This window comes from Camelina sativa, chromosome 17, assembly GCF_000633955.1.
Source record: "Camelina sativa cultivar DH55 chromosome 17, Cs, whole genome shotgun sequence".
Classification (NCBI taxonomy): domain Eukaryota; kingdom Viridiplantae; phylum Streptophyta; class Magnoliopsida; order Brassicales; family Brassicaceae; genus Camelina; species Camelina sativa.
Window position 1 is genome coordinate 28,579,482 of NC_025701.1, and position 16,793 is coordinate 28,596,274.

The following is a 16,793-nucleotide window of genomic DNA, read 5'->3' on the forward strand; positions in this document are numbered from 1 at the left end:
AAAATAAACAAAAAATAGAAATAATATATCAGTCAATAAGATATACATAATTTTAAAAAATACAATCTAAATCTAGTTTCGGAATTTCAAAGCTTCCAAATAATTTAAAACGTAAAATCCAAAGAAAATAATTCAAATAACTATAAATCCAATAAAAATAATCTTAAAGACATTATTAAATATAATATAAACTGCACATATATACTTATATACAGGTATTCCAAATCTATATTAACATTTTTTAAGTACATTTTGTATTATGCCCTTTTAGTTTTGCTTATTTAAAAATGTATTTACAACATTAACCCCTAAAATATTTCCAAAAATAACATTATTTCAGATTTTGTTTCCTAAATATTTTACATAACATTTCAACTAAAAAAATTACAGCAATATCAATATGGAAACATAAACTATGATATATTTAACCACACCTTCTATTGTGTTTTGAAGATATTCTATCTCTGAATCATTTGCAAACAAAAAAAAACAATAATTTTCAACACTATTAATATTAGAATATTAGACATATGAAATCAAGTTGATTTAACTAAGATTGGTAAAATAATTAAATCATTAGGAACAATGTGACTTAATCATAGCGTATAAATGACTTATTATGTATTTAAATTTCTTATTTTTTTTTTGTTATAACAATTAAAAGTCAAAATAGAATCTCAAACACTAAACAAAAAAAAACAAAAAAAAAACAAACAAATGATCATGAAGTATAATGCAGGTTCAAAAAATTAATATAAATATTTAGCCGTACAAACAGCCAGAAAATTTAGTTATTTTTATATCTACAAACATCCAATATTTAAGAAACAAATACAACATAAATATAAATAATAATAAAATTATATGCACACGGTGTACCGCGGGTTAAAATCTAGTTTTCATTAAAAACCGAAAAACCATTCGGTTTTACGGTTTTTAACCAAACCAAACCTGAACCATTTGGTTAATAAATAAGACAACCAAATGAATTTTTAGACTAATTAGTAAGTAATTTGGTACAAAACAGAAGGCTACTTAAATCCAACATTGCTTCATATCTTAATGATTCAAAGCAAAAAGAAATTTCATCAAAGCTGTAAATCGTTACCTGCAGACTGCTCTCTGTCTCTCTTCGAGCCCTCTCTCTCTCCTCGAGCTCTCTCTTCGGAAACATAAGTAAATCTACACCCAACAACAAAGATCGACTTTTAAGCTAATGAATTCTAGAAGCAGATGATAAACTACCAACTTTTAACCTAAATAATTCTAGAAGCAGATGATACCTGAAGATTCCTCCATAGATGTATCATCAATGGAAGCAGTAGCAACATTTTCGTTCAGAGTGCTCTCCAATTCTTCAGAGCTACTACCACCACCACCAGCTTCAGCCTCCTCAGTCTTCATCAGAGACTGTGTTCAAGATTAGACAAAATCTAATTAGAGAAAAGCTAATTTGGTACAAAACAGAAGGCTACTTAAATCTACCATCGTTGGACCAACATTGCGTCATATCTTAATGATTCAAAGCAAAAAGATATTTCATCAAAACTGTAAATCGTTACCTGCAGACTGCTCTCTCTCTCTCTACGAGCTCTCTCTTTTCCAGATCAAATTTAGAAATTTGAAGTTGTTCACGTATGCAGACCGAGAGAGAGTGAGAGATAGGGGCTGAGACGAAGAGGAAGGATTTGATTTTTTTTTTGTCAACCAAACATTAAATTAAAAGATAACTCCAAGGTTGGTAGCCCAAACCGGAGGAAAAGAGTTTACAAAAGAAATAGCAGAAAGTAAAGATTTCGAAGAACGGGCAAGACAATCTGCCCGTACATTGTCTGTGCGTGGAACAGGCAAGGACTTGATTTGACAGCTCAAAACCTAAATTTCTATTTTTTTTTTTGACAAACCTCTAACATTAAAAATACATAGGATAATTGTGTATTTTTGAATATTAATAATCGTTGGAATTTGGTAGTTAAAATGAATAATTAGAAGAATTTTGGTGTAAAAGAGATTATTGGGTTCATTTCACAAAAAATAAAACTGTTTTTTTTTAATGTGTCCATACCAGATGAACTAATATATGTTTATAGAGTATAAATTTTGATATAAACCTCAAAAATAAATATTGAGGTTTGATGTGTCCATACCAAATGAACTAATATCTGTTTGTCCTATGGTGACAGCTTATCATGTGGGAAAGTTGTTAAAGGGTGGGGACCAGGATTCGAGAAATGTCTGGCGCACCAATAACCTACTCATGGATTTGGATGATTAGTTCCATTTTCACGGTGAGGGGTTAGGATCGATGCCCTGCAGGACTAGCTTTGGGCCTATAGGGGCAAGCTAGCGGTGGGCTAGTGGGGTCAACGAGACGGGTTGTCACATTTAGTTTCTGGTGATTAGAGATAGTATAGATTTTAGTTGTATTACTTATAGTAACTATAAAAATTCTTGAACCCAAAGCATAATATCAAAAAAATCGTATATATATATTTCCCTAATTACCTTAATCAATGCCATTATCCCCTACTTATTAAAACGGAAACATTTGTTAACAATAAACCCTTACCATTTTAATAAATACTAGAACTTAAAGTTATTATTTGTAATATTATAGATATTTCCTACTTATTAAAATGGAAGTACATTTGCTAATATAACATTTTATTTGTAAGATTTATATAATAAACTATTACCATTTTAATAGATACCATAACTTAAAGTTATTATTTGTAATATTATAAATACATTATTTCCTTACAAATTGATGTACATCTTAACAATATAAACATCTGGATATATCTACCGAATTAACAAGGTAATAATCAGTAATACCCAACAACATACATAAACATATTTTCATGACACCAATAAAAATAACAATCCCTACTATATTAATTCGGAAGTACACAACAATAGGTGTAGTCCATATCATAAAAAAATATAATACCATTACAAATTAACCTAAATTTATTTTAATTAAAGATACTAATATCTAATAGATTTATAACCAATTGTAGTAATTATTTAAATAGCCAACTAAGGAAAATAATTATTCATAACACATTCATAATATCGGGCTATAGGTCAAATCCAAAATTCTTTTTTCAAAAACATCATTTAACATACCGTTATTAAAAATCATTTTCCATAGACAAACCATAATTATCATTTTCTAACAAAATTCGGGTTTATAACTATTATTAATCAAATTACACTTATTACACACCATCTCCTTACGAACAAGCGAATATTTGTGGATTTTTGTTTAGATATGTTGGAGAATTTGAATTTCATGTTCGATCAGGAAATTACAGTTTCTTGGTAAATTATAATGTTCAAGCTTAACTTGACATTTTTACAGAATATGATGAATATTTAACATATAAAAAATGATCTAAAATACTCTATTTTTTTAATAAATATATTTAACATATTTATTCCATACCACAAGTTAAATTAATAAGTTATATTATAAAATGAGTTCTGATCTTTAAAACGGACAACAAATTAAATGTAAAATGTTAAGATTATATGATGAGATTGTTTAAAAACTAATGAAAATATTAAAAATTATTTGAATATACTAAAATTATACACAATTTTTTATAAAACTAGGTTTTCACCCGCGGTACACCGCGGGACTAAATTATAAATTAATGTACTTTAAATAATAATTTTAATTTATTTAGTTTTCAAATTCCCAATTAATTAATTTTATCTAATTAATTTATAATTTTGTTTAGAATTTTTTTTCTTCTTCTTTCGTTTTATACAATTTATAACCTTATTACATTAGATAGAATATAAAATTTTAAAACACTTAATTTTGTTTTCTATAATTAAACAGAGGTATATGCCTATATGGTATGTTAGTGTTTATTTTTATGTGTAGACAATTTTTCTTTTTTGGAATATTAAGAATGTGTTGTAGTATGTGTAATATTTTGTAGTTCATATACTAAATAATTTATAAGTTAATTTTCTAAACTATGACTACGAATCTATAGTATATGAAATAAACTAATAGTTTTAGTGTTGGTTCTATAGTCCAAATCCGCCATGCTAGGCGGATTACACAACATGTTCAAAGATTTTAATCCGCAAAAACTCATCATACAAAACCCGTGAAAGTAAAATATAGTATGTGAGACTAAAAGTCACTTTTTTTTTTTGTCAACCGAACTTTAAATTAAAAGAGTACTCTAAGGTTGGTTGCCCAAACCGGAGGGAAAAAAAAAGTCAAAATGCACTTATTTTTTTTGGTCAAGACTCCTAAGAGAACTTCATGATGGGCGACCTTCGTAGAAGTGATTGTCGGAACTGTGACAGTGAGGACAAATCACAAGTAAAGATCATTTGTTGATTTGTAGGATCGGTAAACAAGTTTTTAAAGTCTCTCAGACGTAACAAACCGTCCATCGAATATGGGTTAGTCCACGGGCCGGGAATAGATGTAAGGGCAACTTAGGAAGGTGGGCCCATAGATTAAGAGTGGACATGGGCTCACTAAGCAAGGTGGCGGTTGAGGCGTTACAGAGACAAAGGCTACATCATGGTGTGTCAAAGACACTTCTACGAATACATTGAGAAATTTAATATTAGTTACTATCAAAAGATTTTGTGACGTTAGAAAAAGGTTTTTAATTTCATTGGTTGTCGGAGCAAGCAATTTTGAGATAGCAAAAAGACGTGATCATGTTCTCTCCACACAGGTGGAGGGCACATCCGAGGTTCTCTCTATGATGGAGAAGTTTGGACATAAGGTTATCTCTCCAAAAGAGGAAGGTGGAGGAGGTTGGACGCAAGGTTCTCTCCATAAAGGATGAAAGCGGAGCCAAGGTTTTCTCCATGGTGGTTATACATTATTGTGATGATACATCATTGATTAGTATATTATGTAATATATTTTTTATTCAAAATGTTGTTTGAGCCAACAATTTTAGTAATTAAAAAACTATACAGAAGTGAAAGTAAAATAGTTGGCTTAATGTGTTCATATAGACATTTTCTAGGTGGTGATAAATAATATATTTGTAACACAGAGTATATTTAGGTATAAAAAACACACTTTTAAAAGTTATATACTTAAAAGATTTGTAAATGGATATAAATCAGTGTATTATAACAAAATAAAATTTAAAAATAACATACAACAAATTTTAATATACTTTTGTTAAATTTAATTTAATTTATAAAACTTTAAACTCGGATATCAGGCGGATCCTCATCTAGTAGAATATAAAGAAGTTTAGTGATGGAGTAAACGTAACCGACCTTAGCTCAGTTGGTAGAGCGGAAGACTGTAGTGTTAGCAGACAATCTTTAGGTCGCTGGTTCGATTCCGGCAGGTCGGAACTTTTTTTATTTTGGTCGCTGGAGTAGAAAAGCCCAAGAGCTCTTTTCCTTGTAAAGCCCAATAGATCCATAGTTCGTATAAACAACAAACCTATTTCTACTTCTAGCACTAATTAGTAAGTAATTAGAACTAAACGATCTGCAAAACGTTTATTTGTCTAGTTTAATTTGCTTCTCTACAATTTTTCTTATTTTACGCAACCCAATATTTACGTAATTTACGTTTCATGAATGCTGCTAGTGTTGTAAAATCATAAACCTAACTAGGCCTGGGCATATGGGTGTTCGGGTCGGGTTTAGGTTCGGGTAATTCGGGTTCGGGTTTTTTGGGTTTACTAATATAGGATCCGAACAGGTGTTCATATATTTTCGGGTCGGGTTCAGGTTTGGTTCCTATCGGGTTCGGGTTATTTGGGTATTGACTTTAAGAAACCTGTAATGTATCCAAATTATATTCGGTTATAGATAGTACCTACTCGAACATATCCAAAGTACCCACAAAAACCTGAAATGTACCCACAAAACCTGAAATATAATTGTGCAAACAGTTGTATAATCTAACAAATTCAACAAGAAACAATGAACTAAACCTTAAACAACTGAAACTGAGCATACCATGAAATCTTAAACAAATGAAACTGAGCATACCATATCTCGCAAAACAATTCACAAGGATTCGAAGAGGGAGATTAAGGCAAACGGTTTTATGAAATCAAATCATATGTGATAGTATGATATCATGTATAATTGTTCTCGGGTATAAACAAGTATCTTCGGTTCCTCGAGTTCGGTTCGGGTAATACCTGATACCCGTGGTTATTTGAAAACGAAAACCTATTGGTTATTTAGACAGAATTGGTTTGGGGTCGGGTTCGGGTATTTTCAGGTCGGATTCGGGTCGGTTCCTCAGGTTCGGGTTATTTGCTCAGGCCTAAACCTAACACAATGGCAATCAAGTTTTTTTGGTATTAACATCAAGATAGTACTGATTGATCGGCTTTCACTAAATCCATTCGTGGAATCATTTTTCTATCGACAGCAACCTAATGTTGGATTACTATAGATGTGATCATGTGAATGATGAATCATGTGCTTGGTAACTCTTTTATCGTAAAATATGTAAACTAAGATGATATGGTGATTAATCCAAAAGTGATACTAAAGACGGTACCATCAACTTGTTTATGTTCGTATTATTATCTTGTACCATTATTTCTTACATTTTTAAACTATTTGAATCATCTTTTTCATCATTGAAAAACTCTTACTATCTTAATATCTTTTTAACTCTTTTACCATTTTTTTCATCATTAAAAAAAAGCTCTAACCATTTTAATATAGAAGATAATACATAAATAAAAAGGTAATTCAATGCATAAAAAATGATAGTATACGATTTGCTATTTTATTTTCATTTCGGAAACTAAATTTTGTTTTCTTAATAGAAATCATAAATAAAAGCATAATTAGATTGGGTAGTAAATGGATTCATTGTAATTGCCATTTTCTAAGGAAGTGGAAACACTCTTTAGTTTCCACTTGGAGTAGATGGAGAGTGACTCCGATCTATCCCCTCAATAGTTCATTGGCTCCTCCTTTATTTTGTTGGGTCTCTTAATCAAAAGTTAGGTCAATTGATTCATTAATATCGTTTTATATTACATCAAAAGAGGAATATTTTTGAATCTCAGTGACAATCTTATTATACAAAAATTTCAGAACTTCTCTAGAAAAGTGGTTGAGTCCTGCTTTGCATACAAGATTATTTTAGATTTATCACTTTGGATCTTCAACTCAAATTGAATATTCCATCATTTTTTTTGTAATTTTAATAGACAACATGCATTAAAAAAACACTTTGAAAGGTAGTGCCATACATAAATTTAAAAATAGTTGACACAATTAATCCTTCCATCCAATTGAACTCACCATAATTAAGCATCGATGAATCATGAATCTAATATTTCTTTGAACTTTACATTCCAAGAAGTCACACTCGACTTTGCATCTCTAAAATTCGTGCAAAAATAATCATATGCGTGCACGAACCTTTTGTTATCAGTTTATCACTATCTTATAAACATTAAAGTTTCTATTTTTAAAAGAAAAAATCAAAAGTTTGCATAAGAAAAAAAAAGGAGTGCATTTGAATGAATTAAAACTACACTACGTTGCTCTCTGTTTTTCTCGAATGCTTTGCTCTGTTTCCTTAACTAAAGTTTTTGATAACGAAGTTACTTTCTTTATTTTCATCACCACAATCTTAAAGTGTTACGTATTGGTCAAGCCACCTTTTCTTCTTTTTTCCTCAGCTTTATTAGTGGTAGTTTCCGTCACGCAACCACATATGGTTGCCCCCATCTATATAAACACTTCATCACAAAAACCTCATTCAACACCACAATAACGGTTTATTGTTTTTGAAAACAATCGAAACTTAAAAACATTGGAATGGGAACGTTCTTAGGACACTTCGTTCCCGGTCTCTCACTTGCACTTCTTGGTCTTTGGCATCTCTTCAACATCATAAGATCTTATTGTCTTAAAGGCCCTGAAACCTTCTCTGCAAAATTCTGGTTCCCTTTCCCTAAACTCAAACATCTCGAGCTTATATTGATTCTCCTCTTCTCCTTCCTCTCCATCACTCTCCTAACCCTAGATTTCCCTAATTTCAACTTCTCCTCTTTCAAACCAGACAACCTAGAACATGCTTCCATGTTCCTCCATCTCATTATCTTTGCCTGTTTCGCTCTCTTCTGCGAGCTGACACTTTGCTCAGATCTCTTCTCCGGTCTAGTCGGAGTTCTCTCTGCTTCTGTCTTCGCTCAAGAACTCTTCCTACTTCATTTTCACTCCACTGATCATTCAGGTCTTGAAGGTCACTACCATTTCCTTCTCCAACTCATTGCTTTCGTCTCTTTCTCCTCGGCTCTAGCTTCTGCTTCTTTCCCTAAATCCTTCTCTGCGGCTCTAGTCCTCCCAATCTCAGTTATGTTTCAAGGATGCTGGTTCTTGAACATGGGCTTCATGCTTTGGATCCCAGAGTATGTTCCTAGAGGTTGCGTGAGTAACATGTCAACATCTACAGACGATAACCGAGGAAGTGTTGTTCATAGTAGTGCGGTGGCTTGTGAGTCTCCTGGTGCTGAGGTCAGGGCAAAAGCATTGGCGAATCTTCAGTTTAGCTGGATGTTGTCTGCTATACTAATCATTACATGTGCCTTGTGCCTCAAGTTTTCCGGTAAAGTTGCGTTGCCTAAGATTAGGTCATCGTCGGAGTACGAGCGTCTTTGCCGGCAAGGAAGTGACCGTTCTGCAACGGTGACGGTCGAAGCACCGGCCAGTTCCGATCAACATTAGATTGTCCTTACTTTATCATCTGATCAATATAATATGATGTATTATGTAGATATATATAATACACTAATAAGTAGCCCTAATAGTTACATAAATTACAAGAGGGAAAAGAGTGTAACGCACTAAAGATACTAAAAATAGTGCACCCTTTCGCATGCTTTGTGATATAAAACGAAATTTGCATATACAACAACTTTGTTACAGGTTTGAAAATTTAATTTGACTCTTTCACTAATCTGCATTAATTCCTGCTAAACAGAAAAACAAAAAAGTTATATATTCACTAGAAGGAAAAAAAAATTGGCGGCAGAGGATATACATGCATCATGCATGTTTTATGTCCGTTGTACCGTTTGTAGTTTATATTCAACTAATTTTTAGTTTTTACTTCGTTTGTACCGTTTTCTCAGGCCTGCCCTACTTTATTTATTATCAGTAAACCTTCTTTACCTTTTTTATCAACAAAATAAATACTTCTGATTTTTGGTGGAGAAATTTATTAGAGTAAATAAAGAATCTTGGGAATCTAAAAGAGTTAACTTTTTCCATGGTGTAATAATGAATCATGCGATATAACACGACAATGAAATAAGTGCATCTATCCTCTTCACTTTTCCATTTTCCTCTCTCATTCTTGGGAGTAAATAATTTCTTCTTGGCAAGAAAAAAACGAACACAAAAAAAATGAGGAACACGCCTACTACTCGGAGATCATCGGTCCGACGCCGTCTAACACCGGAGCCAGAACCAGCGGTGAAAAAGTTCATCAAGATAATTAATCTTTCAACTATCAAGGAAAATATGATGGTAAAACAATAACATTTTTACCCACTTTTATTTTTATTTTATTTTTTTCCAATCTTTTTTACTAAGAATTAGAAACTTTCTTGCATGTGTGGGGATTTTCACAGAAAATTCCGGAGAGATTTGTAAGATTAGGTCCCAAACTCACTGACAATGTGACTCTCGAGACTCCTGTGGGTTTCAAGCGTTCGATTCGGATCAAACGGATTGGTAATGAGGTCTGGTTTGAGAAAGGTTGGAGTGAGTTTGCTGAGGCTCATTCTTTGAGTGAAGGTCATTTTCTGTTCTTTCATTACAAAGGGAAGTCTAGTTTTAGCGTTGTGATCTTTGATGTGACTGCTTCTGAGATTGAGTATCCGCTGGACAAAGTTTATGTCATTGAGAGTAATGATGATGATGATAAAGAAGAAGTGATGGAAGTTATGGATGATGATGATGAACAAGGGTTTGCTGGATTTGAAAGTAGTGAGAGTGAAGAAGTGATTGAATTGGATGAATTGTTGAACAAGAAGAAGAGGAAAGAGTCAGCGTTAAGTCTGAGAAATTTGCAACATTTTGGTAAAAACTTTATTTTAAAGAAGGTTTTGTAGGTTTTGTTCGTGTTTTCTGTGTGATTTGTTATTGTTCTTCTTTGTTGTAGATAATGTTGAAGAGGTTGATTGAATGGGGTTAAAGAAGATAAGAGAGTCATGGGGAGGTGTAAGAGAAGGTTTTACAAATTTTGTGATCCGAACAAAGATCTCTGCGGTTTCTAGTTATCGGTTTGGAAGCTTCACTGTAGTAAAAACTTTGGAACATTTTAAGACCCTTTTTGTGTAATATTGTGTGTAGTGGAAAATGCTTGTCTGAATCTGGCAGAAGCTTTAGCTTAATCGTTGTAAGAACTCGGCTAACTTTTGAAATCCTTTTGTGTAAAATTACTTGTCATGCCTCTTTCCTATCTCACAGTTTAAACAACTAAGCCACTAGTTTCACTGACTAAATTTATGGAGAAATGGAAACTATGATCCAAACACACAAACCTATTAGAATCAACATTGCACATCAACATAATTCTCCTCATGAAGATAAAGTATATACAACTCTACTTTTGAACCTAACTACCACTCAAACAAAGAGTTTTCCACTCGAGGTTATTATAATCGTCAAATACTTATCCACATTGAAACATAGGAACCTGAAATTTCACTCAAAACACTACTAAAACAGAGAGAAACCAATGCAAGAGAGAGAGAGAGAGAGAGAGAGAGAATGGTTAATAGACCCTACATGAAATTTTGACTTTGGAAAGCTACCTGCAAGATCACTGATGAAAGCGAAATCTTTTTTGGTCACACATACTCATTGACGCGAAAGGCAGTGACTTTCAGGATGAAATCCCGAGTCCTGAGTAGCTCAAAGACACATACATCTCCTTCGCCTATATTGTTCTCGAGTGTGAACTCATACCACCCTTGGCTAAACTTAGCTCTCCCTGCTTTGTAAAGGCACCTCACTGGCCATTGTTTCTCACCGAGCTGGAGCTTGATGAAACCAGATATCCCGCTTAGGTACTTCTCAGCAAACCCAGAAGGCAAGTACTGTTGAAAAACCAAAGACAAAGAAACAGGTCATGGTAAAAGATTAAGCCTTTCACCCACATCTTCAACCTGATTTATAATATGTGAGAAAGTGTTTTACCATGATGCAGCCTCTGTATAGATATGAAGGTCGCAGAACAACTCTAAAGAAAGGATTGGCTGGTTCAAATGTTTTGGCTGCAGTGACGGCTCTCTCTCGTTCCTCTGCGGTTACAGTTCTCTTTCTAGCAGAAGCACTCTCGTAGAACTTTGAACGGTTCTCGGAGTCATCTCCACCAGGTGTCGAAGAGTTAATGTCCTCTGTGCATAACCAAAAACAACGAATCTTTTTGACTCTCCTCAGAACAAAAAAGTCAATGTGCGTAACTAAGAGTATGTCTCTGAAACATTACCAGGGTTAGGATTCTTCTTCTTCCTTCCTCTCTTCTTAAGCACTTTCGGTGTTTCTTCAGGTTTAGAATCTTTGAAAAAGCTTTGGATGGCTGTAGAACCACCATAACCTCCTCTATTCACAGGTTGTTCAGTAGATGTAGGGTTCGATGGATACATGACCCTAGCATCTCTGTCGTTAGGGTCTTCAAACAATCGAGCACGTTTGTTGAAATGATTCTGTGCGGAGTTCATGTCCATAAGAGCACTACTAGAATGGTAAGCGTAGATCTCAGAGTTTTCCGCAGGTAATAATAGGACACTCTCCAATCCTGCCAACAACCCCTCTTGAAACCTTTATTAATCCTACATGCAAACAAACATGATCATATCAGGTACACAGTGAATGTAACAGCAACAAGAAAGCTCATCCTTATATTATAAACCTAACATATCTCATATAGAAATCAACAACACAGTGGCTGGATAAAATCCTAATCCTAAGTAAAGTTACTACTACTAGTCACAGATCTATGAAGTCCACTTATATATATATAGTCTTCATAACAGAGAGACCCAAGTCAAATCAACAGTCTGAACTCTGAAGGCTATAATTAAATCCTATATCCTTGAATAAATCTGACAGATACTGACAGTATATGTGATGTCAAAACTGCTTCAAACAAAACTTAAACTGAGTCACGTCTCATTTCACAGAAAGAGAGACACAAATCACCAACAAATCTAAGACTAGATTTAGACTCCTAACTCAAAAATTAGAAGTACCCAAAAACAAAAGCACACATCTTTGATTATACAGTATTCATTCAATCAGAATTGCACACAAACAAAACAAAAATTATAAAAGAAGAAACCTTTTGAAATTAAAGAAGAAGAAGAAAAGCAAAAATTACCAGGAGATTGAGTAGAAGGAAAGATGAGAGAAAAAACATGTGGAAGGAAGAGGAGCGTGGCAGATTAAATCAAAAACAGTGAAAGAGAAAGAGGGACCAGAGAGTGATCATTAAACGACGCCGGAGCCCAAACCCTTTTCTTTTTTTTTCTTTTTCTTTCTCAGATCTGAAGTTTATGCTTAATGGTCAAAAGGGCTCAAACACACTTCTATCTCTTTATCTCTCTCTCTCTCTTTGTCTGGTTTAAACCGTGATGACTTGAGTAGAGTGAGACCCGAACCCAAAATTATAAAAATCCCAACTTGACCATTTTAAAAATTGCTCGAGCGATTCAATCTGTTTGTGTGTCCTTTGACTCTGTAAGTGGTGGAATCGCTGAGTTGACGACTCGTTTTTTTGTTTCTTTGTTTTTTTGGGGGTTAATTAAATTAAAAGCTTAACTGTCCCCACCACCTACTCTTTTTTTTCCACCTAATTTTTCTTTCCTTTTTCCGATATATAATTAATATTTTTTGTCCTTTTTAACGGATATTATAATTTTTCTTGATTCAGAAAAAAAAAAAGGTCACTAGGGGGGGTTATTGTAATCGTTTGGGCCTGGGCTTGTAACCTTTGTTTATGGATCCTCTAATAATTATGGATCGTATTTCTTTACCAACATTTTTTATATATTCATTCTTTCATACCTGTATACATTTTAAAACATATTAACTGGATAACAGTTTAATAAACAAAGAATTTCATAAACCTAATTTCAGTATATATTATAAAAAATATTTTAAATAATTTATGAAAGAGTTGTAGAATATTAAATATGTATAGTTTATTAGAGTATATCATATGTAGCTATAGTAGAATGCATTATATGATTTACACATTTTATTTTTAACATTGTTGACAAAAAAAAAAAGAGTCACATTTGTATGAATATTGATATTTACATATATACTGTATTATATTTTGCTTCTCAGTTAATATATAAAATGGCGATTTAAAGAAAAAAAATTTATAAAAGGGCAAAAAAAAAACATAGAGAAGTTTTCTTCTAAAATATCATCTACTGAAAAAATTACATTACTCGTTTGTAACTGGCATTTGATGTTTTTCTTGTGAATTTAATTCTTTCTTTTGTTACAAACAATTAAGTTGGAGAAAATGGGGACATAAATGTTAAAAAAAATGGGTAACATTGTCACTACCGGTGGACATTTTAGTATCCTTGGAATATCGGTGGTGGTGGCGATGCATATTGGAATCCGATGTTTGGTGGTAGGACGAAATCACCATCGTCACCATCGTCCTTGTTGTCCGATGGTGGAACAGTTGTGTCAGTTGACGGTGATGATGGTGTGGCGGGTGATGGTTCTGGTGCTTCAACTTCTTCTGATTGTTTTGGAGATGAGACCGGTTCGTTTGATGGTGTTGGTGCATGGACCGGTTCAGAGATTGGTGTTGGGGTTTGAACTGGTTCATGAATTGGTGTTGGAGCGTGACTTGGTGATTGGTTTGATTCTGATGATGGAGTCGGTACTTGTGATGTTTCAGAGGATGAGGTTGGGGCTTGAACCGGTGTTGGAGCTTGACTTGGTGATTGGTTTGATTCTTCTGATGATGGAGATGGTACTTGGGATGTTTCAGAGGATGGGGTTGGGGCTTGAACCGGTGTTGGAGTTTGACTTGGTGATTGGTTTGATTCTGATGATGGAGTTGGTGCTTGAGATGTTTCAGAGGATGAGGTTGGGGCTTGAACCGGTGTTGGAGCTTGACTTGGTGACAAAATGGGTGCTTGATATGATTCTGATGAAGGAGTTGGCACTGGGACTGGGGATGATTCAGTGATTGGGGTTGGGGCTTGAACAGGAGTGGGAGCTTCGGTTGGTGGTTGAGTTGTTATATGTGTTGGTGGTGGTGAGAACATTGGTGGAGGCGGAGAATATACCGGCGGTGGTGGTGGTGAGTGGGTTGGAGGCGGCGGTGAGTATACTGGCGATGGCGGTGGTGGAGAGAAAACTGGTGGCGGTGGAGGAGAGTGATCTGGTGGTGGTGGTGATGGCGGCGGAGGAGAAGCAACTGGTGGAGGTGGAGAGTGGACCGGTGGGGGTGGAGGCGGAGAATGAACGGGAGGCGGCGGCGGCGAGTAAACCGGAGGTGGTGGTGGCGAGTAAACTGGAGGGGGTGGTGAGTAAACCGGAGGCGGCGGTGAGTAAACCGGTGGAGGTGGTGAGTAAACCGGTGGCGGTGGTGGTGAGGAAGGCATTGGTGGTTGCGGTGGTGGTACACGTATTTCCTCTACCTTTGGTGGTGGCGGAGGACGACGTTTTGTAACCGGAGATGCGTCGAATGGATCATCTGATTCCGATGTGGGTGCTTGTGCTTCCTTTGGTGGTGAAGCCGGTTTAGGATGTTCAGGTTTCTGTGGTTGTTCAGGCTTAGGTGACTCCTCTGGCTTTGGTTGTTCTGGTTTAGGAGACTCCTCTTGTTCTGGTAGCTCAGGCTTGTTTTCTGGTTTAGGAGATTCATGCTTTGGTGGTTGAGGTTTAGGTGTAGGTTGTTCTGGTGTTTTTGGTGTCTCGGGCTTTGATGGGTTTTGTGGTTCTGGTTTAGGTGATTCATTAGGTTTTGGCATAACCGGCTCTGGTTTTGATGGCTTTGGCTCGGACGTCTTTGGTGGATTTGGTGATGGACTAGAGCCACCGTTGCTACCGCCCGCACACTTGTCCTTGCTACAATCCACGGGACGACTAACAACAGGGAAACATTGGTTAGCGGACTTTTGACTCGGTCTATTCTGCAAGCAATTGTTTTTATCATCAAATTGTTTCTCATTGTTTCTCCCTGGAACACAGCTTTCAGCTTCTCCATTGAAAAAATTGTAAGAAAATTTGAAGCTCTCCAAACTTGGCAACTTGCAAAACTTGTCCACAACAAATCCGGTGAGCTTATTATGCGATAAATCAAACTGCTCAATGCTAGCTAAACCGGACAAACTTGAAGGTAAACTACCAACAAAACCATTCTTGCTCGCGTCAAACACGGTCACATTGTTAAGCAAACCAATCTCGTTTGGAAAACAACCGGTTAAATTGTTTCCAGTGAAGACAATCTCATTAAGGTTCTTCATGTTACCAATCGATTTTGGGATACATCCAGTGAATTTGTTGTTTGCAAATGTCACAACCGATGCTTTCGATTTCCCGATCGTACCAGGGATAAACGACTCAAACCGGTTATTGTTCAAGAAAATAGCATCAAGATCTTTATCAAAGATCTCTGGCGGCAAACTTCCTTCGAATTCATTGTATCTGATATCAAGATACTTCAAAGATGGCCATAAAAGTGAAACGTCAGGGAACTTACCGACGAATCGGTTGTTGCTGACATCGAACTCGTACATCAAAGCGAGTTTCGATAAACTTTTGGGGATGATCCCACAAAACCGGTTTGAATTAATATGAAACAAAGCTAGGTCGGTCATAAGGCCAAGCTCTGGTGGTAAATGTCCGGATATATCTGCATGGTTAAGGTCAACTCCAGCGACAACATTTAGACTAGGATCGTCTAGAGCTGGTGCACAATAAACTCCATTGTAAGAACACACATTAGAACCAACCCAATTAGACGTGGTTTTAAACGGGTCAGAATAAATCGCTTTTTTCCACGCTTGAAGAGCAATGTAAGCTCTTTTGAGACGATCATTTTCAAATCTGAGGTTAGGATCGACTTTACTGATGCTAAAACATTTTTGTTCTAGGTCGTTCGTGAGATCAGCGTCTTCTGGAAAAGAAGGTTCATCGTGAAAAGTGGCGACGGCGACATAGGAGATTATAAAGAGGGTAAAGAGGCAGCCTAAAGGCCTCTCCAGTTTTGTTCTAATCATTTTATTTTATGAGGAACCTTGGGGAAGACCCAAGGCTGCTTATTAAAAGAGTTCTTGAAGAAAACAAAGTCTAAGAATGAACGAAAGGTATTATAAGAGAAAGGAAAAAGAAAGACAGATTTTGAAAGTGTGTTGTTTTGAGACTCGGGAGCTATATTAAGAAGATGTAAAATTAGTTTTGTTTTACAAGATAATAAAAATAGTAAATCAATGTTGCTAATTTGGAAATTAAAATGGTATATATAACTAATTCAGGTCGTTGACGTTGTCAACAACTTTCTTGTTTTTACCATACTTGAAATGGTTTGATGACTGATTTATACAGTGTTTATAATACAGCTCTGATCAAGACTGTTTTTATTTTATTGTATCAACGTATTGAAGACTGTCAAGTACCATTTCCTACTGCTGCCACAAACTTACATTTCGTTCCTAGTTTTAGTGATTCAAAGTCAGTAAATATTATTATTTCATGGTACGTACGTATGGTATCACTTAATTCTTATAACATTTTCATGTTATATATCAGCACTA

General features: G+C 35.0%; 4 protein-coding genes and 1 non-coding gene across 5 annotated transcripts; 3 read left to right on the forward strand and 2 right to left on the reverse strand.

Annotated features, from left to right (window-relative positions):
* Positions 5,273–5,357, forward strand: TRNAY-GUA. The gene is given in 2 exon segments: positions 5,273–5,309; positions 5,322–5,357. It is a non-coding gene; the product is annotated as a tRNA-Tyr (tRNA).
* On the forward strand, positions 7,744–8,933 carry LOC104758253 (transmembrane protein 45B-like). Its single transcript, XM_010481077.1, has one exon. The coding sequence runs from the start codon at positions 7,810–7,812 to the stop codon at positions 8,716–8,718; it is 909 nt and encodes a 302-aa protein (XP_010479379.1). The 5' UTR covers positions 7,744–7,809; the 3' UTR covers positions 8,719–8,933.
* Positions 9,153–10,450, forward strand: LOC104758255 (B3 domain-containing protein At1g49475-like). Its single transcript, XM_010481079.2, has 3 exons — positions 9,153–9,522; positions 9,627–10,077; positions 10,160–10,450. Exons 1-3 carry the CDS (start codon positions 9,400–9,402, stop codon positions 10,180–10,182), a joined length of 597 nt encoding a protein of 198 aa, XP_010479381.1. The 5' UTR covers positions 9,153–9,399; the 3' UTR covers positions 10,183–10,450.
* LOC104758254 (B3 domain-containing protein REM19) lies at positions 10,621–12,768 on the reverse strand. The gene is made up of 4 exons (XM_010481078.2): positions 12,383–12,768; positions 11,492–11,834; positions 11,200–11,399; positions 10,621–11,099 (listed from the first exon to the last, which is right to left on the reverse strand). The coding sequence occupies exons 2-4, from the start codon at positions 11,727–11,729 to the stop codon at positions 10,851–10,853; spliced, it is 687 nt and encodes a 228-aa protein (XP_010479380.1). The 5' UTR covers positions 11,730–11,834; positions 12,383–12,768; the 3' UTR covers positions 10,621–10,850.
* On the reverse strand, positions 13,444–16,332 carry LOC104758256 (pollen-specific leucine-rich repeat extensin-like protein 2). Its single transcript, XM_010481081.1, has one exon. It carries the CDS (start codon positions 16,257–16,259, stop codon positions 13,593–13,595), a length of 2,667 nt encoding a protein of 888 aa, XP_010479383.1. The 5' UTR covers positions 16,260–16,332; the 3' UTR covers positions 13,444–13,592.

Coding starts and splice junctions, on each gene's coding strand:
- LOC104758253 (XM_010481077.1), top strand. CDS start 7,810: ATGGGAACGTTCTTAGGACACTTCGTTCCCGGTCTCTCACTTGCACTT.
- LOC104758255 (XM_010481079.2), top strand. CDS start 9,400: ATGAGGAACACGCCTACTACTCGGAGATCATCGGTCCGACGCCGTCTA. Junction 9,523..9,626: donor CTATCAAGGAAAATATGATG/GTAAAACAATAA, acceptor GGATTTTCACAG/AAAATTCCGGAGAGATTTGT. Junction 10,078..10,159: donor GAGAAATTTGCAACATTTTG/GTAAAAACTTTA, acceptor TCTTTGTTGTAG/ATAATGTTGAAGAGGTTGAT.
- LOC104758254 (XM_010481078.2), bottom strand. CDS start 11,729: ATGGACATGAACTCCGCACAGAATCATTTCAACAAACGTGCTCGATTG. Junction 11,400..11,491: donor GAAGAAGAATCCTAACCCTG/GTAATGTTTCAG, acceptor GGTTATGCACAG/AGGACATTAACTCTTCGACA. Junction 11,100..11,199: donor TATACAGAGGCTGCATCATG/GTAAAACACTTT, acceptor GTTTTTCAACAG/TACTTGCCTTCTGGGTTTGC.
- LOC104758256 (XM_010481081.1), bottom strand. CDS start 16,259: ATGATTAGAACAAAACTGGAGAGGCCTTTAGGCTGCCTCTTTACCCTC.